This window comes from Dipteris shenzhenensis, chromosome 6 (assembly GCF_047967505.1).
Source record: "Dipteris shenzhenensis isolate YYH24624 ecotype China chromosome 6, Dip_SZ_1.0, whole genome shotgun sequence".
Classification (NCBI taxonomy): Eukaryota; Viridiplantae; Streptophyta; class Polypodiopsida; order Gleicheniales; family Dipteridaceae; genus Dipteris; species Dipteris shenzhenensis.
The window spans coordinates 40,401,094-40,426,603 of NC_141601.1; the positions used below are offsets into that span (position 1 = coordinate 40,401,094).

General features: G+C 42.8%; 1 protein-coding gene across 1 annotated transcript in view; it reads right to left on the bottom strand.

The window, feature by feature from the left end:
• The window catches only part of LOC147901170 (ketose-bisphosphate aldolase class-II family protein), a 386,949-nt gene that overhangs the window by 12,085 nt on the left and 349,354 nt on the right, over nt 1-25,510 (bottom strand). Inside the window, exons 39-41 of the mRNA XM_087375500.1 lie at nt 12,817-13,005; nt 6,296-6,406; nt 6,116-6,196 (exon numbers count right to left, since the gene is read on the bottom strand). Of these exons, the coding sequence (XP_087231626.1) occupies nt 6,116-6,196; nt 6,296-6,406; nt 12,817-13,005 (381 nt within the window). The remainder of the gene's footprint in view (nt 1-6,115; nt 6,197-6,295; nt 6,407-12,816; nt 13,006-25,510) is intronic.

Below are 25,510 nucleotides of genomic sequence, written 5' to 3' on the forward strand. Positions count from 1 at the left end.
AGCACAGATTTCCGCAGAGCATGAAATCGCTGGCAAATAGTAGGAGCAATATGTCTGCGTGCCATAAGCTGCCCAAACAAGAAAACTCCCAACAAAACTCACCAAACCACACAAGCACACACACACACACACATACACCCCTTTTTTTAGGGGTGAAATCCAGTTGTCATTATATTACAAGAGACAGTCCCGAAGACGGGGACAGCTAGTTACAAGCATCAGACGATATCATTATATGACAAGAAGGCAGGATAATCTAGATCCCGTGCATGCGCGCGCACACAAACACACACACCTCTTGTTATTCATAGATAGATACATATTTCTAAACACACAAACACACACACCTCTTGTTATTTATAGACGGATACATATTTCTTTGTGCATATCCAATCTACCATGAATCTTTAAGCAATGATTGCACTTTTTTTGAAGTGATAATCTTTCATAAGAGATGCATGGGTTCTTTGCCAATTGAATATTGCTCATTTTTTTGGAGAAGAGTGTTATAGGTTCACTTGATAAAATTTCAAGTTTGGTGAGTAACCTTCTAAACCAAACTGCTTCACATGTGGCATTGCTAGATCCTTTGTATTTTGCAAGGCTCCTAAGTAGGTTTGAAGATTAAAGGCCACTTCTAGCCTATTACATTGCTAAAACCATTGTAAGTTTAGTCCACTAAATGACCACATGAGTTTGATTTCTAGCGTGTCATAGTTAATCGATTAGATATTTGCTCAACTTCATGTTCGGATTATATTACATTCAATTCACCTATCCACTTAGATGATATTGAATGCAATGCCTTCACAAAAGTTGGCTTCAACCATTAGATTCAGATCCTTCCTTATGCATCAGGAAGACATCATAGGACATAGCTCTTGTTTTCCCCCCGGGTCAGTTAGATTACCTTGGGTTTGACCAAGATGTTACATGGATTTTTTCTATATTAGATATGACACAATCCAATGCCATGGCCACTCTGACCAAGGCCGTCCATTGGATGATCTTCTAGCCGCGTACAAGTGGTACCATGGAATTGGTGAGTCTGACAAACTGACTACATTGGAGGTTTCATGGTGAAATGAGCTTGCCATTGGATCTTGTGATGATTAGATCATCCACATCAGAAGGTTATGCCTAGAAAGAAGGCATTAACTATGATGAGACCTTTGCACCAATAGACAAACATAAAACTATCAGATTGATAGTAGCCCTCGCCACCCATTATGGCTAGCCTCTTTAATAGATGGACGTTAAAACCTTCGTGCCAATATCCAAATATAACACTATCACACAATAATAGCCCTTGCCACCCATTATGGCAGGCCTCTTTATTAGCTGGATGTTAAAAAACGATTTTCTAAATGGTGATCAATAAGAGGTGGTCTATATGGCCCAACCACGTGAATTTGAGGTCAAAGGCAAGGAGAAGAAGATGTGCAAATTGTGTGAGGCTTTGTATGGTTTGAAACAAGCACCTCATGCTTGGTATTCAAAAATAAATAAACATTTTTATGCAAAGGGACTCCATAAGAGTTCGTATGATTATAACCTATATACAAAGCATGATGAAAAAGGCTGGTCATCTTATACATTGATGAAGCATCTCCATCACACCTTCTTTGCTAGGGTATGCTATGTATGAAGTTTATTGTGTGTTTGCAGTCAATTACTACCTTGTTGTGTGTGCACTCTCCACTCTTGCAGCTTGAGCCTCTTGTGGAGGCTATATCCCTCCTAAGTGCCTCTCTCTCTCTCTCTCTCTCTCTCTCTCTCTCATAGCAGGAGGCAGAGTCGATGGACAAGATTTCCAGTATTATTTTGGTTCTCAGACTCCGTGACACCTGGACTTGTATCTTTGCATTGGCATATTGTACTCATCCCCCCATTTTGCACCCAGGGGCGGTTTCCTTGCATCTAGTTTACTTTGTATTTAGGCTCAGATTTGACATTATGTACTTTCACTTGCATTGTATTGCGTAGCACTTAGATGATATTCGACGATGCCTCTTCTTTGTGGCACGTTGATTTTGTGCTATCTTGTATGCAGAGTTCTTGATGTCCCATGGGCCCATTTTGGCCTTTAGTGGACAATAATACACTTTCTTTCTTTCTTTCTTTCTCTCTCAGACTCACTAGGTGGCTCACATCTCTTGGACTAGACATGGATAGACTGCCTCCCTTCCGATACAGCATAGATGCCCCTCATCTTGAGTTGACTCGCCACGAGCTTAGCCAGGTCACGAGAGCAGACTTGCTGCAGCTTCATACATATCGCATTTGGATTTATCCCACGCAGCTTCCGACGAAGATGGCCACATATCATGACCACTTCCTTCGGATCTCAGAGGATGGATTTGTCATTCCACCAGGCTATACAGGTATCCACATGTCCCACTCACTGAGGATTGCCCTTGGCCAGCTTAGAGTCTCTTCGCATCAGCTCGAGATAGAGGCTGGTAGGATGCGACGCATGGAGGATGGACGGCGACCAGGCCGAGAGACCAGGATCTGCCCTTGTTGCACCATGGGAGAGGTGGAGTCAGAGGAGCACTTCATTTGCAGATGCCCGCTATATTATGAGCTCAGAGGTAGATTCCACTGTCTCTTCACGGATGGCTTTGGACCTCTCTCACAAGTGATGGACTACGAGGATCAGCATTGCCTAGCTCTTTATGTCAGGGAGGCCACTATGCTTCGACGAGACTACCTCAGAGACCATCAGCACAGACCGGAGCGTGATAGAGCCCAGCCTGATAGAGCTCAGGCACACGCTATACCAGAGGACAGAGACCAGGAGGAGCACGAGGAGGTCAGAGCTCACACAGGACACATGCCTCCACCCTGTGGATGTACATATGAGATGGTTTGTAGACGCCGCAGGATCTTGTTACATAGGGGACGTACTCGCCGCTTCATCTCCAGACGATCCAGGATGATGGCAGCTTTTCGGAGGAGACTTACTCATGGAGATCTCGCCCCACCAGCCGCTCACCTCACCTTTGCTCAGATTTGTACTCTCATAGCAGGAGGCAGAGTCGATGGACATGATTTCCAGTATTATTTTGGTTCTCAGACTCCGTGACACCTGGACTTGTATCTTTGCATTGGTATATTGTACTCATCCCCCCATTTTGCACCCAGGGGCGGTTTCCTTGCATCTAGTTTACTTTGTATTTAGGCTCAGATTTGACATTATGTACTTTCACTTGCATTGGATTGCGTAGCACTTAGATGATATTCGACGATGCCTCTTCTTTGTGGCACGTTGATTTTGTGCTATCTTGTATGCAGAGTTCTTGATGTCCCATGGGCCCATTTTGGCCTTTAGTGGACAATAATACACTTTCTTTCTCTCTCCTCCCCTATAGATGGTTTGCTTGTGCTACGATGCATGAGATTGGAATTCTGCCCTGCTCGTCTCAATGGCATTGGTTGTCGATCCGGCCCACCCATCTCACGGGAGGGCCTCCTCAACCAGCCATATCTATGCCATGGTTTGCTGAACCTCCTCAGCCTAAAACTTGTCATTTTGTTGTTCCAGATGTAATACAATGGGGGAGTGATCTAACATTGTCATGCTCACTAGAATGCCAGTGGATTTGCTTACATGCATAGCCCAGTCATCAATGTAGAATCTTTCCGGTCTCTCTAGAAGCCCATTGTGTTGACATTGTCCAAAGGAGTATCTGAGGCTCCCTTACACCCTAGAAAACCCATCCCCAAGGTGGCGGCAAGGATCATGGCCACTGATGATGAAGATAAACTACTCTCACATGCCCCACTTGAGGGAGGCATGGCATTAAAGAAAGCCCCTCCGAGCCTGTCCTCTGTGAACTCCAAATTGTTGAAGTCACATGCAACAATCCAAGAATCCATGTCTAGTAGGCTCTCTATGAGCTGGTGCAAAGGGTACTCTCTAATGATGGCATGTAGCTGCATATACATTTAGGATTAGAATATTTACATCCCCAATGTCAAACCTATTCACTCTGTCTCACTGCAGCTTGGACCCCTGAATTAGAACGTTGTACCAGAAACCTTCTCATTCATAAGAAAGTGGATTCCTAACGTCTACTCACTTTCTCTAGAACTAGGACTTGTGGCATGCTCTGTTAAGCTAGAAGGACTAGGATAGATGATAGCTTCCCCTCTGTAGTGAATCTTTTGGTTGTGGCAAAATCTACCTTTTGGGTGCTAGATATATGGGTCCTTTCTTGGAAGAAGGCAGCTCCGTCTGCAATATCTAAGGCTAAGATAATATGCCCCTGAAGCATCTGAATGTCAAATGACTGCCCAACAAAGGGCTCTCAACAACTTCTGATGAACGATTGAGTATTTCACGGTTGCTTACATGGATACTCATGAAACTCATGCACATTTCAACTCACTCATGTCCAACTAATGGAGAGGATGGGAAGGCGACAAACAAGGCCTTCTGATGATTGGGAGCTTCTGTGGCTGGAGGTTTGGAAGGGAGTAGTCCAAACTTGTGTAATGGCGTGCAAGAGGCATCATTGGCTCCAATCCCACCTTGAGGACCAAAGACATTATAAGGAGGTCGAGACTCCCAAGCGAATTGCACATTGATTGAAAGGCCAATGCAAAACCTTCCTTAGCTTCTTGCTCCTCTCCAAGCATATCATTGCCAATGCACAACCAAACTCAAGTCTCTCTCTAGAGAAAGCAAACTAGAAAGTGGTGTTGTGGCCATGTACTAGTCATAACTCTTATCCCTTCTGCACCAAACCAATCCTCCACCATCTTCATAATCTGGACCTTCATCATGAGATTGAAGAGAACTATGGTCCACTACTACTCTCCTATGGCAATGAAATTAAAGCCCCATAAAGGTCGGGTGAGAGCTTCACTGCTTCAATTCTACCCCTTTTAGGTGCTGCATAATCAACACTGAAACCTCTAGGGCAAGAGAGTACTCTTCAGGGACCTTTGTGTCATTCTAGGGACCTAGGCGCCACAACTATAAAGGAGTGGCTGAGCTAAACGGGACTTGTGCCTTGGAAGCTAGAACAGAAGGCCAGACTGAGAAGACGAAAAAGAAGATGGGCCAGGTCCAGAAGACGGAGACCCTGGTGAAGTCGGGGCTAGGCTCTGCAAGGGAGGAGAGTCTGCCTCCATCACCCTCTCGATGCCATCTTTGATAGCCTCTTTCTGCTGCTCAATTGGCAGACGTCTCCAATGGGCTGATTCCATCCTCTCTCATCCCATCATTTAGGGCTATGGGATTTATTTTGGCGCATGGTGTGAGCCTTTCACCAATTGCAGTGCAACCTGCAACATATTTCTCAAAGCCTAACATTTCTGTGTGAAGCCACCTTTCAGATTGATGAAGCCATCTTGAGTAATCTTGCTGCTCGATTTTTTATATTTTTAGAGGTAGACTTGTTCCCCTTCTGTAGTGCCTAAGGTTGACCATATTACAATCTCAAATATGATTTCAGTCAGTACAACAGGCTGTGCAATCACAGTGTGTACTTCGACCATTTGAAATTGATTTAAGTACAATGTAAACTAATTTCCATCTCAAAGAAAAAAGGAATACAAACCTGGCAGGACAGATTGGAATGCTTCCTTTGCCAAAACAATCAGAGGTAAAAAATGCCTTAAATTAGAAAAAACAAGCTGATGACCTTGTTAGAAAGGGGAGGGACAAACAGAGGACCTTTAAAGAAGCAGAGGCTGCAAAAGACCAAATCATGATGGCCCATACAATAGATTAATGTGACATTAATGATTAGAAAAACAAACTGTAATTAAACTACAATAAAAGCCAGATAGAATTTTCTGGTCAACGCAATCAACAGCTAATGGTTTCTATGAAAGAGACACTAACTTCATCCTTATCTCCACCTCTGGGGTATGGAGAAACAAGACTCCAATGGACATATTGTCCTATATCTGATATTGAAGGAAGATACTGTCCTAGATCTTAAGCTGATGATCAAACAAAGTTTAGACACTTTTAAAGAAAAATTCAAGGAAGAACAACCTAAGTCTATTCCCACGAGCAAAACTCATCAACAAACCATTTTCTGTCTTTGCACATACAAATAAGCATGGTAGAAGGCTGAATGCATGAGAGGCTACTTACATCCACCAAATGACCAGGAAGACCTGAAGCCCCATGTAAAACCAGGACTGCATTATGCTTGATTGTAACCTGATAGAGCTCCTGGAAAATAATGGAATCTTGAAAAAGTAAATCATGCATGTCAAAAAACAAATGCTTCCAAAATATGGACTAGACAAGATATCGGGTTGGTTAGCTGACCTTGAGAAGGTCAATTCTTATATTCGGTCCACTTGGGGGATACTTTCCATGCACATTCCCAACACAAACTGCGAGAGCATCCACCCTTGTTTCCTTCAAGAATTCACTCGCCTGCAAGAGTTCAACTTTAGGAGAGTCAAGAATTTTGGGTTGAAGGCATTAATCATAATTTATCCTGCAATATCCTTATCAAGACGCTCTCATGCAGAAAAGAAGCAAATTTTGCTGTTCGTACTGTACAAAATCAAGGTTTCATCATGTCTTAAATCTAAATAGGTAGAACAAAGGCAAAGACTAGAGGATGTCTGAATAAATTGTATTGATGCAGCTTGGGGATTTGAATTGGATCTTATCTCAAATAGCCCACTGCAATCAAGGGACAATCAGAAGATGCAATGCAGTGTATATGGGATGCAGAGAACATTTATGGTTATTCTGGGACTTTACAGACAACTTCCCAAAAGAAAAACTTGTTCTGGGTATTCAAACTTTTCTTTTTCTTGAAATATTTCTATCGAAAGAAACAGCCCAGACCAAAGAACTCAAGGCAGAATACATCATGTAGAGCATGAGAAACAAGAGGTAAAGTACCACTCAAATATGAGCATATGCAAATCCTGAGAGAAACCAGGACTGTGGCTGATGAAAGTGCCACACCATGCCAGTAAGAAACTCAGAAAAGAAAGGACTGCCTGGACCCAGGTGCCATCTATAGCCTCTATACATCTAGAATGATGCAGTCCTAAATTTTGTGTTGATGAAAGGTTCATCAAAGGGAGATCCTCATATCCGGAGTCCCCAACGAGGGAATAGTCTAGTAAACCCTCATTCTGTCGTGCTCTCTCAAGCGTGTCAGGGTTCGCTGTGAGAAGGGAAGCATAGTAATCAGTAACAATTTGGATGCTGGTTTGTGGATCTGACCCAAAAGTGCCATCAAAGTCGATTAACTACGAAACACTTTCTCTGCATGTCAAAGACAAAGTGCAGAGAAATAGTGTGTGTGTGTATGGGAGGGGGGGGTTTGCATTTCAATAATGCACCCTAGCAAGGGGATAATACATCTGGTAACACTCATATGGTGACATTGGAACATCAACATTGGTCTTGCCCAGTCTACATATCAGGCCAGATTGGACAGTTGGTACATGGTAAATGGACAGCAGTATGATGCTCTTACTTGCCAAATGTGGGTGGATTATGCCTTCCCCCATTCCGATTGTACTCCATTATTTCTGAGGTTGTCTTTTCATGAGATACCACGTGACAAGTTGCCAGCTAAATGACTCCTTATAGTTAATAATAACTATTTGAAGCATGATGAGTACAGTGTCTAATACCATTGCACCTCTTTGCGAGTAGTGCCAGATTGATCTTGATTATGCCTGGAATGCTTTTGCTTCTCACATGCAATCAATGATTCGTGACTATGGGAATAACTACCTACGTGACTTGCAGAAAGAAGTTGCTGATGCTAAAGTTAGCTGTCAAAATTTGACAGAATTCAGTCATGTCAGGGATTTAACTGAGCCTGAGCTTACCTGCCTATGTCAAGCTAAGAATCGGTTACAAAGCAATGACCACTAGAAAATTATCAAATGGGAAACTAATGCCAGGCAAAAGGATCTTTTTGTTATTCCTCTAAAGAGCTTTTCAAAAGTTTACATTAGAAGAGGTAGGCTCAGAATCTTTGCCCGGTTTTGACATATAATCGTTGTTGGACTTCCTCACGGGCACACCTTGCTTAGGCTTGTGTCAATCACTTTGCCGGACAATTTGGGAATTGGGAGTCCCATTCGCAAGAGGTTTTGTTGGTGAGACGAAAGCTTTTATAGCATCTCTCCTATTATCACTTGGAGTTATTTATCGCATACGGGGATGCCCTTAAGCAAATTTTATTGCATATGATTAATTATGCCTGGAACAATCAGCAAATGCCACATGCCTGGAAGAAAGGGTAGGTTAAGACTGCTTCCCAAAATGCATCTTTGTGATTTATTTACTGATTGGCAGCCTATTAATAACACTCATGCCAGTCATTTAAAAGGGAGTTGCCAAAATAGTGGCCGATAGAATAAAAGGTTTTCTGCATGATGGTCTATACCCCAACCAATATGGCTTCATACCTCGCAAACACATCACTGAAGATATTGCTAATGCCTAACTTGAAATAGAATATGCGAAGTACACTCAACAACATGTACTTTTGCTACAAGTAGACATTGCCAAACCATTTGATACTATACAATGGGACTTTATCTCTCAGACCACACAATCTTTGGGATTTGGGAATAAAATGCAGCACGTTATTTATTGGTTGTACAGTGATAATAAAGTAGCCCGCATTTTGTCTAGGGACATTTACTTTACATTACTCAGTGAGACACGGATGCCCTCTTCGCACATTGCTCGATGCAATAGCTACCCATCCGATGCTTTGCTATATTGATCATCTTGTGGATGTTGATGCCTTTCATGATCTAGATATACACGAAAGAAAGCCCATGTTTGCACAAGCTTATGCTGATGATTCCTTCTTCACTCCAACGAAAACTGAGAGGGATCTTTCACAACTTATGAGTGCTTTATCCTTGTATGGATGGGCTGCTGGTGAACTTTCAAAAATCAAAGCTCCTCCGTTTGCATGCCAAAGACTGGCATAGCTCTCTGTGGCCAGGGGAAATTGTGTTGCCCAATCAGCTTGTTTGTCAGCTTGGTTATCCCCTGGCATGGATGGTCACTCGCCATCAGAAAACATATTGTTTGGTAGCTTACATTCAGTTCTTCTTGCCTTTGATGATGTTTAATAAAAAAGATATTACTTCTTCCATGTCCACTCTTATGGAGACTTTCTAGCGCTCAAAATATGGTTGTAAGAGTATCATATTACTCCCTATGGAGCACCTCCATATGCCAAAGATGCATGGTGGTTTGAATTTATTAAATATTCACAGTCATATTTTGGCACATAAGAAGAAGATGATGCTGGAATGTTTACACGGTGATCAACCTTGGCCTGCTATGATGCATCATTTGCTTTCATAGTTGACCACTCATCCTTTTGGGCACTGGCATTCCACTCAATGGGACTTCATTCTGGGCCATATTGATGGTAGAGTTACAGGCTGCCCTTTTGCTTCTAAAATGTTTTCAGCCTGGAAAGAAATTCTTTCTTCAGCATGGTCATGACTCTCTTGATGGAAATTCCTTGCGTGCTAAGAGTCTGCACTAGTCAAAGGTGTTTGATCGTCCCATTGCCTTTCAGAAACCCAGGTGCTCTTATTTATTTCATCCAAAGGGATTAGGTTGGTCGGTGATGTGCTTCATGCTGATGATACTTTACTATCCTTTCCTTTGGCGGCCAGACAATATGGACTAGGGATGCATTATCGACCCCTTTGGCACTATCTTTCTTAAGTTCTTCATTGCTTTTACTGGTACCAAAGCTAGAGCTTATGTATGGTCTTTTTTATCGGGCCTTACATCATCTGGGTTCTACCACTCGCCCCTTACGCCTAGCTGATATCTCTATGGCCAGTTTTTATAGGGTTTTGATGCCGCCTCAGATTTCACATCGGGAAAATCAGCTTTGGTCTATGAATCATAATGCCACATGGTGGCATAAAAGAATGCACCAGCTTTGGTCCTACTACAACCGGAGATAAAAATGCCCCGTTTTGTATGAAACTGGCTAGCTGACTCACTTATACATCACATCAATTTGAACTCATCAGCTCACCAAGTCTGGAGTGAGATCGAAGGTATTTTTGGTAAGAAGATTACCAATTTGAAGGTGTTTTTAAAGCTCGAGTTTAATAAGCTCAAAATGTCTGAAAGTGATAAACTTAGTGACCACCTGGCTGCAATGTACTCCATTATCAAATCAGCTCAAAATCCTTAAGAGTGAGCCCAATGATGAGGACAAATGGCGATCCTAATTAAGAGCATGAAGGATTTAACACGATTCCAGTCTTCTTTGGAAGTGCTCCACGTTGCATCAACCGCGTGCAAAGACATTGTGGCCTTATTATTGGAGAAAGGTCACAAAAATATAGCAAATATGGATACATAGATACAACCCTTGCATCCTCTTCAAAGGGGAAAGATGGACAGAAAATCGAATGCCGTTACTGCAACGCTTTGGTGATAAGGAAGATTTCTTCTTCAAAAAGAAGGAAAAGGAGCAACAAGACTCAAGAGCACCGTGCCAATCTTGTTGTTGTAGAAGGTGAAGAAGACGAATCCAACATCAATAGTTGAAATCAATGCTTGCACTATTCAGATCTTAATCTTCACGATGACAATTATGTTTTCTGAGTTCTCTATTTTTTTGTTTTCGAGTGTTGAATGTCAGTAAGGGTTCTCCACCCTTGGGTAGTCCCCCTAAAATGATTGTATTTGTGTCTTTTGTGTGGAAACCTTCATTTTTTAAAAAGGATTTGGAGATATAATGTACCTTACTTAGGAGTTAGGGGGGATGACATTAGTAATTATTGGTCGCAAGATGATTGAGGGGATAGTTGTGGGACAGGAGGTGCACACAACACGTCTACCTCTTTGGTAATATTGCAATGGAGTTAGAGGTTGGTTACATTTTACCATGGGTCTCAGCACCTTTTGCTCTCTGGGGAGAGGGGGGTTGTTGGAGTATTTTGGAGTTTGAACAGGGTTCTTATCCTAGTGTCAATGTAAATGGGGTTGCGGTTTGTGTTGTGTGAGCTTGAAGGGTCACTAGACCTTTGAAGGTTGATCAGATTTGAGTTGTTTTGTGTGCCATGATCTATGATGTCGGTGGTGAGATTCTACTCATCACTGACATCATCAGTGATGTATGTGTGTGGGGAAGACAAGGCATCCTCTGCCCATGAAATGAGGATTGTAATGACGAAGTTATTTCTTGATTAACAAAAAGTTATCCAATGACATTTTCCTGAGTATTAAATAATAAGTTTTTCAAAAAAAAAAGTCTTATATCTATCTTAAAATTTAATCTTAGCAACAAATCGTTTCATATAATAAAAGAAACATTATAACTCAAAATTGAAAGGCACATTAAAACAACTTTTATTATTTCATTTGACTATGAAATGTTCTAATGTTGTAATTCTTAAAAGTGTGGATTCTAATACGTGAGTAAAATGTTAACACTAACCCATGTTTTAATACCAAGAAAAAGTAAACTATTAGCACATAACGAATTTCATATCAATTTAGAAAGTAAACGACAACTCTAGCATTTTCCTTTGCATTGTTTTCATCTCTCTAACTCTTTCACCCTCTCTCCATGTGCTTCGACAAACGGAACCATTTGGATACCGAAGCATGATACGGTCATCCATAATATTAGGGTCAAATACAATGACCCCAACATGAGGCACTACATCCACCTTGATTGCCTCAACAAGTGCTAATAGGCAAAGGCGGAACTGGGGGAGACTTAGTGATCATCTCACATATACTCCAATCGTGGGACGGAGGAGATCAAAAACCTGTGGGAGACTTGGAAAGAGATGAAAAGGGAGGTTACCTTTTTGTCTTCTTCCACAGGGCCAAATCCCAAAGAAAAAGAATAAAGAGTCTTTTTAAAGAGCTAAGAGCTAGCCCCTAATGTTGCCGAGGTAAGACCACCTTTTAAAAATCCCTTTCCAATAGATGAATGTCTAACAGATGTGCTGAGAGGTCTCGTAGAAGAGCTGCCAACATCCAATCTCTTGCATGAGACCAGGAAGGATGGGATCCATGGATGCATGCAAAGAGAGTGGTTGTGGCACTGTCTACTTCAACATTGAGCTTGAGTTGCTTTAATTCATCTTCAAAAAAATACATGTTCTCATGGGTGGAAGGATGATCAGCTAATGATGAAGCCATCAATCATCAATCAAAGGTGGAAAGCCACCTGAAACCTATTAGAAAACTTTCCGCTGCCTGCAAAAATAGAGGTAGAGGAGGTTGTATGGGCAGGTAGAAGGGGATGAGGGGATGGTTACCAGTGCACACACATTAGCTAGTATCTAGACATACATGGTACACACCTTGGTAGCCATTTGGGGGACCATGTAGGGGTCTTCATGAGCAGCCTCTACTAGGAGGAAGAATTTCTTGTTGGTGTGGAGCGGCTCCCCATTCTTTTGGGAATCCCCCAGAGGGTTGAGGTGGCAATTTCAGCCTCAACCTTGGATATTTTCTAGCTCTTCTATAGGATCTTGATTGAGCCTGATTTTGGTTTTATTTTTCATGCCTTGCATGAAGTACTTCTCCCTTGAGCTTTGCTATTGGAGTTTCATTCATACTTAATAGAAGTCCCTTTTTTTTGGAGGAAAAAAAAGTAATGTGTCAATGTGTGTGGTACTACATGTCTCAAATATGCATGATAAAATTAAGCAAGAAGCACTTAGAGTCATATATGTTATAAAAATTTGAAGGCAGGGTTCTTTATTAGTACCAAACTCTGCTGGCTAATTAGAGGAACATGCTGCACGGTCTTTTCTTGACTTGCTTCGGAAAATTATATAGAATGGACTCACCTGGGCCACATTAGTCAATTTTTCCTCGTATTCCTCGACAGTAATTCCATCTTCTGTACCAGACAATCTTCCCAGCTCTGCTTCGACAACTATGTTCTTTGCATGTGCAGCTGTTGTGATGCGCTTGGTGCACTCCACATTCTCTTGAAAAGAAAGATGTGAACAATCTATCATGATCGAGTCAAAACCCTGCAACAAAAGAGGTAAAATTCACATAACTTCTCTTTGATAAGCTTGAACATAAATGTAGGGTGACAATAATCTAGATACAGACAAATGAGGTAAAACAAAGTAGAGCTCTATTTTATCAGACTATGGAGCAACCCTGTAGTCTCATGAAGACAGAGGACTATTCACAAGTAGACATAGCTTAAGTATGTTTCTGGATCATTATTACTCACACACACACACACTTTTTTTGTGAGAAGAAATCTTTTATTTCGATGAAATAATTACATTCATAGCTGCTTCAAAACGAAGTAGCTACTACTCAACAAAAGATCTCAGTATAAGCTGTATACACATCCTGATCTATCAAACGAGTCTGAAAACAATCGTAGAATGATTGTTGCAGAGATCGTTTGAAAAAAAGAAAGGATGAAAATAGTGGATCACCAAAGACTCTGTGATTTCTATCCAGCCATAAAGTCCATAGGGTCCAATATCTCACCCATACAAAAAATAAATCAAAACCCTGTCTCTGAGGATGAAATCCAAACAACCAGAAAAATCTGCCAAAAGTGACAGTAGGAAATCGTTGTCGAAGCCTCTGTCTGATGAGAGCAATGAAAGCAGAAGTGTTTGGACAGGACCAAAAGATATGGAGCACTGATTCAGTAGAGTGCGAGCATCGGTGACAAACAGCTGAAGCAATATGTCTGCGTGCGAGTAACTGTCCAGATGGAAAAATGCCAAGGAGAACTCGCCATAGGAAAAGCTGTTGTCGAAGAGGGACTTTGTAATGCCAAAGGAGACGCAGCCTTTTCCTCCACCACTTCATTGGACGATCCATATGCCAAACAGTATTTACTCTGTTGGAAATCCAAGGTGGAGGTAATAACACTTTATATAGTGATGACACTGTAAGATGTGAGAGCTTTAAAGGACGGACATATGAGGAAGGAGAGCATAAAGTCCAATCCTCAAGCCGATGCTGAATTTCTAAATGAGGTACCGGCAAGTACGGTTGGAGCATTGCTGAAATTTTATGCCATAAAGGACGATAATGAGCTCCCAAGCCATATTTGCGAGCAGCAAAAGAAAAAGATAGAATTGTGCCATCATCCTGAATTACATCCGCCACAGATGAAATGCCTTTGAAGGAGAGAAAATAAGAACGACGGGGTTCTTGTATGGCCAAAGGTGGATGGAATACTTTGGACCAAAAGAGATTCTCTGCCCTCAAGGAGTTGCCCGAGAGTGAGTCCCTTCCTTTCCATTCCAAGTGGGATAGAATATGTTTCCAATCAAGAAGCAGAGAAGAGACAAAAGGGCATCCTCTGATCTTGCCTTGGATAGAGCCAAATAAAAATTCCCACTGAGTAGGCTGCCAATTCCCAAAAGCAGATGTATGAAGATGTAATAAGAGAGAGCGGATCATAAAAGACCAAGGCTGATCTCCTTGTAGAAACTGCATCATCATTTTTCCCCTGTGAGCAAGCAAATGCATTTGAATATTGAGAATGTTCAGACCCCCGTGCATCTTTGGAGAACAGAGACGGTGCATGGAGAGTAATCTGAGACTTTTCTTGCCATGTTTTGAACGCCAGAAAATTTCCATGATAGCTGACATAAATGAAACCAAATCTGCCTTAGTGAACATAGTGAGAGGCAGATAAAATTGTATGTATGCTATCAAAATGGATTGTGTAATTCGCAGACGAACATGTAATGGCCAAGTTGCAAGCTTCCAATATTCAAGTTTTGCCCTTAACTTTACTAACACCCAATCAGTTTGTTGTGAACGGGTGAGTCCCCAGCCTAGAGGATAACCAAGGTGTCGAATAAATTGAGAAGCAGGGACAATTTCCCCAAGCCACAAAAGATTGTGCCAGTCCTGTGCATGTAAAGGAAGCAATTTTGATTTTTGAAAATTGACCTGAAGGCCAGCAGCCAATCCATATGTAGAAAGAGCATGCATAATCATGGACAGATCAGCCCGAGTATTTTTTGGAGTAAAGAAAGAATCATCAGCATATGCTTGAGCAATCATGCTGCGACTGCCAAGAATCTCCAAACCGTGCAGCTGGTCAGTGTCTAAGAGGTGATCCAGATATTGAAGCAGTGGATGAGTGGCAATGGCAAAAAGTAAAGCACTTAGTGGACAACCTTGTCTGACAGAGCAAGCAAGAGTCCAGGATGGAGAAATATCTCCTGAAAGTATACAGGCAGCTTCACTATCTTGATATAGCCAATTAATGAGTTGCTGCATTTTTGTGCCAAAACCCAAAGCCTGCATAGTCGATGAGATGAAATCCCACTGAACTGTATCAAAAGCTTTGGCAATATCAACTTGCAATAACAAAACATCCTGCTTTGTGTATTTGGCATATTCAATTCCAATGTAGGCATTGGCAATGTTATCAGTGATATGCCTACGCGGGACAAAGCCATATTGTGCAGGATGCAACCCATCATGTAAAACCCCCTTTAGCCGAGCAACAATCATTTTGGTAGTGACTTTGTAAATTACCGGCATAAGAGTGATAGGTCTCCAGTCTGCCAAAGACTCACAAATTTGTTTTTTAGGAAGGAGCTTAACAAGACCTCTCTTCCATGTGTCTGGCATTTTCTGATGTTGCCATGCAGCATTCACCATAGATAGTAATGGATGCTTCAAAATAGACCAAGATGCTAGAAAAAACTCGACTGTTAAACCGTCCCATCCGGGGGATTTCCATCTGCCACATGATTTGATTGCATCTGACAGTTCGCTCTCAGTAAAGGGTTCCTCCAATTCCAAGGCTTGAGTAGAGGAAATTATTGGAGAAACATTTTGCAACAGTAAATTCCGAGCAAGCAAAACCTGTTGCGAGGGCGGAGCTGCAGAGCCAAATTGCTGGGAGAAATGATGCACACAAACAGAGGCAAGCTGTGACCGTGATGTAGTCCATGATCCATCGGGCATAAGCACTCGGCAAATTTCTGTTTTGATTCTCCTCTGATGCAAACTTTTGAAAAATTCTTTGGAAGAGCAACCTTTATCTGTGAAGGCTCTTTGTCTTGCTCTAGTCTCCCATTTTGCCAGTTTCCTGTGATCATTTAATTTAAGACAATGTCTAGCCTGACATAGTGTGGTTTGCTCATGCATAGACAACGAACGATGATGGCTGAGTTCAGTGAGGTCTTGACAAGCAGACTTGGCCTGAGTAATGGTTTCCCTCAGAGTCCTCATGTAAGACTTGCCATAATCTCTAATCACCATTTGCATTTTAGAAATAAAAGAAGCCCAGGCATCATCAGCATGAAGATAGCTACTAGAGGAAAGACAATGAGCTGCTTCAGTAACCATTGCCTTGAAATCAACATGTTGCAAATAACTATTGTTGATGATTAGATGTCGCCTTTGTGGCAATCTATCTTCTGGCGTCTTATGAAAAGATAAACGCAGCCATAGTGGTGCATGGTCTGAATGCACAAAGGCATAATCAATCCATATTTTGCATGCGAGATCCCCATTTTGTTGGGGAGCGACACTATACCAGCGATCCAGTCTTGCCTGATAAGCGGAAAGAGCATTATGTTGAAAAGTGTAGCCCGGTGACAAGGGCTGCAATTCCTTCCAAAGGTCAACCAGATTTAAATGCAAAAGTAGTTGAGACCATGCATGCCTTTCAGGAGATAACATATGATCGTGGCTGGAAGTGTTGTCTCCCTGTTGTGGAGCATTATTGAAATCCCCACATATGTAGGCATGATATCTCCACGGGTATTGTTGCATAGCATCCCAAATTACAATTCTGTCTCGAGATGACTGAGGTGCATAAACTGAAGCAAATTCAAACACCTCTCCTCTAATAATGCATTGGAGAATAAGCCATCTACCTTTGTTGTCATTTAACGCAATGACTGGTTGAAGCTCATGCTTGATCAGAAGGACAACCCCTGAGAAAGAGTGTTCCCCAGCATAGAAAATGTCATACCCACAAAAGTGTCCTGTCTTGCCTGCATAAATATGTTGGTTGTGCTCTTGTAATGCCACTATGTCAGGCTGAAATCTGTTGATGTACAGCCACACAGATTTCCATTTCCTACTGTCACATATACCCTGTACATTGAGTGTAAAACATGTGATTTGAGCAGTCATATATACAGATATTTATAGGAATGTAACAACTATGTACAGCAGCAAAAGTATGAGGTCAGCCTTGCATCTCTATCTCAGGGTCGAGGCCTCGCCCCTGAGAAGAAGTAGTGACCTGAGAAGTGGACAGCAAGGCAGCAACCTCTTCTTCAGGGAAGAGTGTTCTGCTGGCTGTAACTGCAGCCCATGTAATCCCAATTCCTGTATTGATCTCTGGAGTGTTTCCGCTAGAAGATGCACCATTCCAAGTGCGGGGGGGTGGAATTCTTCGAGCAGAAATAACTTTTCTTGGGCTCTGCCAGCCATCAGTTGAGAGTTGCTTTCCTTTGGGCATGGACTGAGTAGCAGGAGGTGAATGTGAAGTAAGATTCATATTGTTAACTACTGAATCTTTGCCTTTTTCCTGACTTCTAGGATGCTGTCTGCTGTTTTTATTTTTGTTGGCAACTGGAGTAGGAGCATCTTTAGTAGGCATGTGTACCGGCAAGGTGACATGAGGCATTTTATGTGGGTTCAGTGGGCACTGTGAAGCCATGTGTCCAAACTTTTTGCATTCAAAACAGGCCCCTGCAAATAAACCCCATTTGAGTTTATAAAATGCACTCCCCATGTTCACATTGTTCACCGTGACTGAATAAGAGTCCGGTGTGGGATTATCAGTATCCCAGAGAATGCAAAATCTGTTTGAATTGCCATTTGGCCGTGGTGGGCAGACCACTTTACCTAAAGAGGCTGCAATTTTAGGCAAAAGTGAGGCCATGCATTGGGGGAAATCAACGACTTCAACCCAGACTGGGCATCTGTGTCTGATTAAAGCCTGAAAGTCCCTTGTGGGAGACCATGGCAAGACATGCACCATTTGCTGTCCAAAAAAAAGAGGCGAATGTTCCAAAAGCATTTGTCTGTGGATCTCATCCACCATGATAACCTCAAAAAAGCCCCTGGCTGCATAGTGTACCTTTCGAACAAAAGAGCCAGCCAAAGTGCGTGTCAGCCAGTTGCCTATCTCTGCAGCAGGTGGCATGCGGCCTGGAAAGAATAATATAACTGCATTCTTGGCATACTCTCTGACTGGATCCAGAATTTCATCGACCTCAACCATGAGGCCAACTGAGGGAACCGATTCTTTCCAGTCTTTTCTCGTATCTGCAAATCCTTCATGCATTACATCATACACTAGTTGAGCCTCAAGTGTATCATGCATTGGGTCATGATGACCCTCAACCTGCTTTTGCTTCTTGCAGGGGGCCGAGCGCTCCTTTTGAAATGTTTTTTCATATGAATACTCTGCCATGACTTGGTAAGAAAAGGAGCTTGAAGATGAAGTACCTGTAAGAAGGTGGCGAAAGCCAAAAAAAACAGTCCCAAAGGAAAATCAGAAGAAGCCCACAAGAGAGAAGAGGAATTGTGTGACTAGTAAGGAGAGATCAAGGGGATAGGTAGGAGTTGGCAGAAGACCAGCAGGGAAGAAAGGCGAAAGGAAAACCCCCAGCCAGATTATACAGCAGGACTGAAATTGTACGAAAAACGTACGACAGTCGTACGGTCGCCGTACGGTGACCGTACAGGGGTACGGACGACGACGCAGAGAGGAAACTGTCGACGGAGATGTACGGATGCACAAAGTCGGGTTATGGAGAAAGGAAAAGATGACGACGCACACACACGCAGGGTTGGAGCGGGATGACGCAAAGATCTGCAGAAGGGGCAGGACGATCGCGCGGGCTGTCCGTACTGGTGTACGGTACCTGTACGACAGCCGTACAGGTATACGGAGCAGACGGGGGAGCTGTACGGAGCTCTCACGACTGGGCTTTCTTTCTCCTCTCTCTCGTCGTCGCACGCTCACACCACCACTGACATCTACACACTTTTTTTTGTGAGAAGAAATCTTTATTTCTATAGAATAATTACATTCATAGCTGCTTCAAAAGCGAAGTAGCTACTACTCAAGAAAAGATCTCAGTATAGGCTGTATACACATCCTGATCAATCAAACGAGTCTGAAAACAATCGTAGAATGATTGTTGCAGAGATCGTTTGAAAAAAAGGAAGGATGAAAAGAGTGGATCACCAAAGACTCTATGATTTCTATCCATCCATAAAGTCCATAGGGTCCAATATCGCACCCATACGAAAAATAAATCAAAACCCTGTCTCTGGGGATGAAATCCAAACAACCAGAAAAATCTGCCAAAAGTAACAGTAGGAAATCGCTGTCGAAGCCTCTGTCTGATGAGAGCAATGAGATCAGAAGTATTTGGACAGGACCAAAAGATGTGGATCACTGATTCAGTAGAGTGCGAGCATCTGTGACAAACTGCTGAAGCAATATGTCTGTGTGCGAGTAACTGTCCAGATGGAAAAATGCCAAGGAGAACTCGCCATAGGAAAAGCTGTTGTCGAAGAGGGACTTTGTAATGCCAAAGGAGACGCAGCCTTTTTCTCCACCACTTCATTGGACGATCCATATGCCAAACAGTATTTGCTCTGTTGGAAATCCAAGGTGGAGGTAATAACACTCTATACAATGATGACACTCATATGAGGAAGGAGAGCGTAAAATCCAATCCTCAAGCCGATGCTGAATTTCTAAATGAGGTACCGGCAAGTACGGTTGGAGCATTGCTGAAATTTTATGCCATAAAGGACGATAATGAGCTCCCAAGCCATATTTGCGAGCAGCCAAAGAAAAGGATAGAATTGTGCCATCATCTTGAAGTACATCTGCCACAGATGAAATGCCTTTGAAGGAGAGAAAATATGAACGTCGGGGTTCTTGTATGGCCAAAGGTGGATGGAATACTTTAGACCAAAAGAGATTCTCTTCCCTCAAAGAGTTGCCCGAGAGAGAGTCCCTGCCTTTCCATGCCAAGTGGGAAAGAATGTGTTTCCAATCAAGAAGCAGAGAAGAGACAAAAGGGCATCCTCTGATCTTGCCTTGGATAGAGCCAAATAAAAATTCCCACTGAGTAGGCTGCCAATTCCCAAAAGCAGATGTATGAAGATGTAATAAGAGAGAGCGAATCATAAAAGCCCAAGGCTGATCTCCTTGTAGAAACTGCATCATCATTTTCCCCCTATGAGCAAGTAAATGCATTTGAATATTTAGAATGTTCAGACCCCCGTGCATCTTTGGAGAACAGAGACGATGCATGGAGAGTAATCTGAGACTTTTCTTGCCAGAAAATTTCCATGATAGCTGACATAAATGAAACCAAATCTGCCTTAGTGAACATAGTAAGAGGCAGATAAAATTGTATGTATGCTATCAAAATGGATTGTGTAATTCGCAGACGAACATGTAATGGCCAAGTTGCAAGCTTCCAATATTCAAGTTTTGCCCTCAACTTTACTAGCACCCAATCAGTTTGTTGTGAACGGGTGAGTCCCCAGCCTAAAGGATAACCAAGATGTCGAATGAATTGAGAAGCAGGGACAATTTCCCCAGGCCACAAAAGGTTGTGCCAGTCCTGTGCATGTAAAGGCAACAATTTTGATTTTTGAAAATTTACCCGAAGGCCAGCAGCCAAACCATATGTAGAAAGAGCATGCATGATCATGGACAGATCAGCCCGATTATTTTTTGGAGTAAAGAATGAATCATCAGCATATGCTTGAGCAATCAGGCTGCGACTGCCAAGGATCTCCAAACCGTGCAGCTGGTCAGTGTCCAAGAGGTGATCCAGATATTGAAGCAGTGGATGAGTGGCTATGGCAAAAAGTAAAGCACTCAATGGACATCCTTGTCTGACAGAGCAAGCAAGAGTCCATGATGGAGAAATATCTCCGGAAAGTATGCAGGCAGCTTCACTATCTTGATATAGCCAATTAATGAGTTGCTGCATTTTTGTGCCAAAACCCAAAGCCTGCATAGTCGATGAAATAAAATCCCACTGAACTGTATCAAAAGCTTTGGCAATATCAACTTGCAATAACAAAACATCCTGCTGTGTGTATTTGGCATATTCAATTCCAATGTAGGCATTAGCAATGTTATCGGTGATATGCCTACGCGGGACAAAGCCATATTGCGCAGGATGCAACCCATCATGTAAAAATCCCTTTAGCCGAGCAACAATCATTTTGGTAGTGACTTTGTAAATTACGGGCATAAGAGTGATAGGTCTCCAGTCTGCCAAAGACTCACAAATTTGTTTTTTAGGAAGGAGTTTAACAAGACCTCTCTTCCATGTGTCTGGCATTTTCTGATGTTGCCATGCAGCATTCACCATAGATAGTAATGGATGCTTCAAAATAGGCCAGTTAGCGAGAAAAAACTCGACTGTCAAGCCATCCCATCCAGGGGATTTCCATCTGCCGCATGATTTGAGGGCATCTGACAGTTCCCTCTCAGTAAAAGGTTCCTCCAATTCCAAAGCTTGAGGAGGGGAAATGATTGGAGAAACATTTTGCAACAGTAAATTTCGTGCAAGCAAAACCTGTTGCGAAGGAGGAGCTACAGAGCCAAATTGCTGAGAGAAGTGATGCACACAAACAGAGGCAAGCTGTGACCGTGAAGTAGTCCATGATCCATCAGGCATTAGCACTCTGCAAATTTCTGTTTGGATTCTCCTCTGATGCAAGCTCTTGAAAAATTCTTTGGAAGAGCAACCTTTATCTGTGAAGGCTCTTTGTCTTGCTCTAGTCTCCCATTTTGCCAGTTTCCTGTGATCATTTAGTTTAAGACAATGTCTGGCCTGACATAATGTGGTTTGCTCATGCATGGACAACGAACGATGATGACTGAGTTCAGTGAGGTCTTGACAAGTAGACTTGGCCTGAGCAATGGTTTCCCTCAGAGTCTTCATGTAAGACTTGCCATAAGCTCTAATCACCATTTGCATTTTAGAAATAAAAGAAGCCCAGGCATCATCAACATGAAGATGGTTGTTAGATGAAAGACAATGAGCTGCTTCAGTAACCATTGCCTTGAATTCAGCATGTTGCAAATAACTGTTGTTGATGATTAGATGTCGCCTTTGTGGCAATCTATCATCTGGCATCTTATGAAAAGATAACCGCAGCCATAGTGGTGCATGGTCTGAATGCACAAAGGCATAGTCAATCCACATTTTGCATGCGAAATCCCCATTTTGTTGTGGAGCAACACTATACCAACGATCCAGTCGTGCCTTATAAGCGGAAAGAGCATTATGTTGAAAAGTGTATCCCGGTGACAGAGGCTGCAATTCCTTCCAGAGGTCAACTAGATCCAAATGCAAAAGTAGTTGAGACCAGGCATGCCTTTCAGGAGATAACATATGATCGTGGCTGGAAGTGTTGTCTCCCTGTTGTGGAGCATTATTGAAATCCCCACATATGTAGGCATGAGATCTCCACGGGTATTGTTGCATAGCATCCCAAATTACAGTTTTGTCTCGAGATGACTGAGGTGCATAAACTGAAGCAAATTCAAACACCTCTCCTCTTATAATGCATTGGAGAACAAGCCATCTGCCTTTGTTGTCATTTAATGCAATGACTGGTTGAAGCTCATGTTTGATCAGAAGGACAACCCCTGAGAAAGAGTGCTCCCCAGCATAGAAAATGTCATACCCACAGTAGTGTCCTGTCTTGCCTGCATAAATATGCTGGTTGTGCTCTTGTAATGCCACTATGTCAGGCTGAAATCTGTTGATGTACAGCCACACAGATTTCCATTTCCTACTGTCACATATGCCCTGGACATTAAGTGTAAAAGAGGTGATGTGAGCAGTCATATATACAGATATTTATAGTAATGTAACAACTATGTACAGCAGCAAAATGTATGAGGTCAGCCTTGCATTTCTATCTCAGGGTCGAGGCCTCGCCCCTGAGAAGTAGTCGCCTCAGAAGTGGACAGCAAAGCAGCAACCTCTTCTTCAGGGAAGAGTGTTCTGCTGGCTGTTACTGCAGCCCATGTAATTCCAATTCCTGTGTTGATCTCTGGGGTGTTTCCGCTAGAAGAGGCACCATTCCAAGTGCGGGGGGGTGGAATTCTTCGAGCAGAAATAACCTTTCTTGGGCTCTGCCAGCCATCAGTTGAAGGTTGCTTTCCTTTGGGCAAGGATTGAGCAGCAGGAGATGAGTGTGAAGTAAGATTCGCATTGGTAGCTACTGAATCTTTGCCTTTATCCTGACTCCCAGAATGCTGTTTACTGCTTTTATTTTTGTTGGCAACTGGAGTAGGAGCATCTTTAATGGGCATGTGGACTGGCAAGGTGACAGGATGCATTTTATGTTGGTTCAGTGGACACTGTGAAGCCATGTGTCCAAACTTTTTGCATTCAAAACAAGCCCCTGCAAATAAACCCCATTTGAGTTTATAAAATGCACTCCCCATGTTCACATTATTCACCGTGACTGAGTAAGAGTCCGGTGTGGGATTATCAGTATCCCAGAGAATGCAAAATCTGTTTGAATTACCATTTGGCCGTGGTGGGCAGACCACTTTACCTAAAGAGGCTGCAATTTTAGGCAAAAGTGAGGCCATGCATTGGGGAAAATCAACAACTTCAACCCAGACTGGGCATCTGTGTCGGATTAAAGCCTGAAAGTCCCTTGTGGGAGACCACGGCAAGACATGCACCATTTGCTGCCCAAAAAAGAGAGGTGAATGTTCCAAAAGCATTTGTCTGTGGATCTCGTCCACCATGATAACCTCGAAAAAGCCCCTGGCTGCATAATGTACTTTACGAACAAAAGAGCCAGCCAATGTGCGTGTCAGCCAGTTGCCTATTTCTGCAGCAGGTGGCATCCGGCCTGGAAAAAATAAAATGACTGCATTCTTGGCATACTCTCTGACTGGATCCACAATTTCATCGACCTCAACCATGAGGCCAACTGAAGGAACCGAGTCTTTCCACTCTTTTCTCGTATCTGCAAATCCTTCATGCATTACATCATATACTAGTTGAGCCTCAATCGTGTCATGCCTCGGGTCATACTGACCCTCAACCTGCTTTTGTTTCTTGCAGGGAGCCGAACGCTCCTTTTGAAATGTTTTTTCATATGAATACTCTGCCATGACTCGGTAGGAAAAGGAGCTCGAGGATGAAGTACCTGTATAAGGGTGGTAAAAGCCAAAAAAACCAGTCCCAAAGAAAGATCAGAGGAAGCCCGCAAGAGAGAAGAGGAAGTGTAGAACTGGTAATGAAAGAGCAAAAGGATAGGTAGGAGTTGGCTGAAAAACTAGGTAGGGAAAACTTCGGTTGAAAGCCCCAAAAGTATGCAAAAGCTGAACTTGTACGGAAAGGTACAGAATGTACGAACACCGTACGATGACCGTACAGACGTACGGAAGAGGGTTGGTGCCTGGTTACGGGTGAGAGACGAGATGCTAATGGAAGATGGAACTGAAACGAAACGAAGCCTAGAGATGCAGATATCGACGCACACACACGAGGGCTGGAGCGAAATCACGCAGGATGCGTAGGCAGAAACACGGGGAAGTACCGTACTGACGTACGGCACCTGTACGACTGACGTACAGGTGTACGGTCAGACGGGGGAAGCTGAAACGGGGCTATGGCGATCTGTTCTCCGCTCACGCTCCACGCTCCACACCTCTCCGCTCACCGCTCACCGCCCACTCCACACACACACACCACACACACACACACTTTTTTTTTTGGTAAAATCCATTGTATTTATATTCTCATAAATTTACAATATGGGAAGTCTCCCACACACTAGCAAAGAACTCCGAAAGAGAGCCCGATAGAAGAACTCAAAAACAAGTAGAGAACACTTCAAGGCTAGTAACATCCAAATCCCTTGCAGCAAGACTGTCATGTAAGGATTGCTTGAGGGACATTCTGAAGAAAATATATGCCTGAGGAAACTGTTGACCCATCCTAGAATGCAGTCTCTGTGTCCAGATGGTCCATAATACCCAAAAGCGAGTCCAATGAAAGAAAAGGAGTAATGGAGACATCTGAGATGAGAGGCATCCAAACATCCAGAAAAGTTTCCCAAATCTGATAGAAGGGAACCGAAGCCGCAGTAAATGAGAAACATGAGTGATCAATGTGCGAGAGTGCGGGCAAAACCATAATAAGTGAGGAACTGTCTCGCGGGGATGAGAGCAACGGGGGCAGAAAGGAGAAGCAATGCGGCGTGCTGCCAATTTCACCCCAATGGAAAAGGCTCCCACTATACATCTCCAAAAGAAAAGCCTCTGTTTCAATGGCAATTTGGCTTTCCAGATTTTCATGAGTCGGGATTGCCACCAAGATAAAGGCCTATCCAAATTCCAAAGAGTGTTGGCATGCTTGTCAATCCATGGCTGTGGAAGAAGAAATCTGTAAGCCTTCGAGGAGGTCAGATTGTGTATTGAGAGCGTATGGGTAGCAGGAGGTATGGAAGTCAAATTCCAGTCCATTAATCTGTCCTGTGCAAACAGTG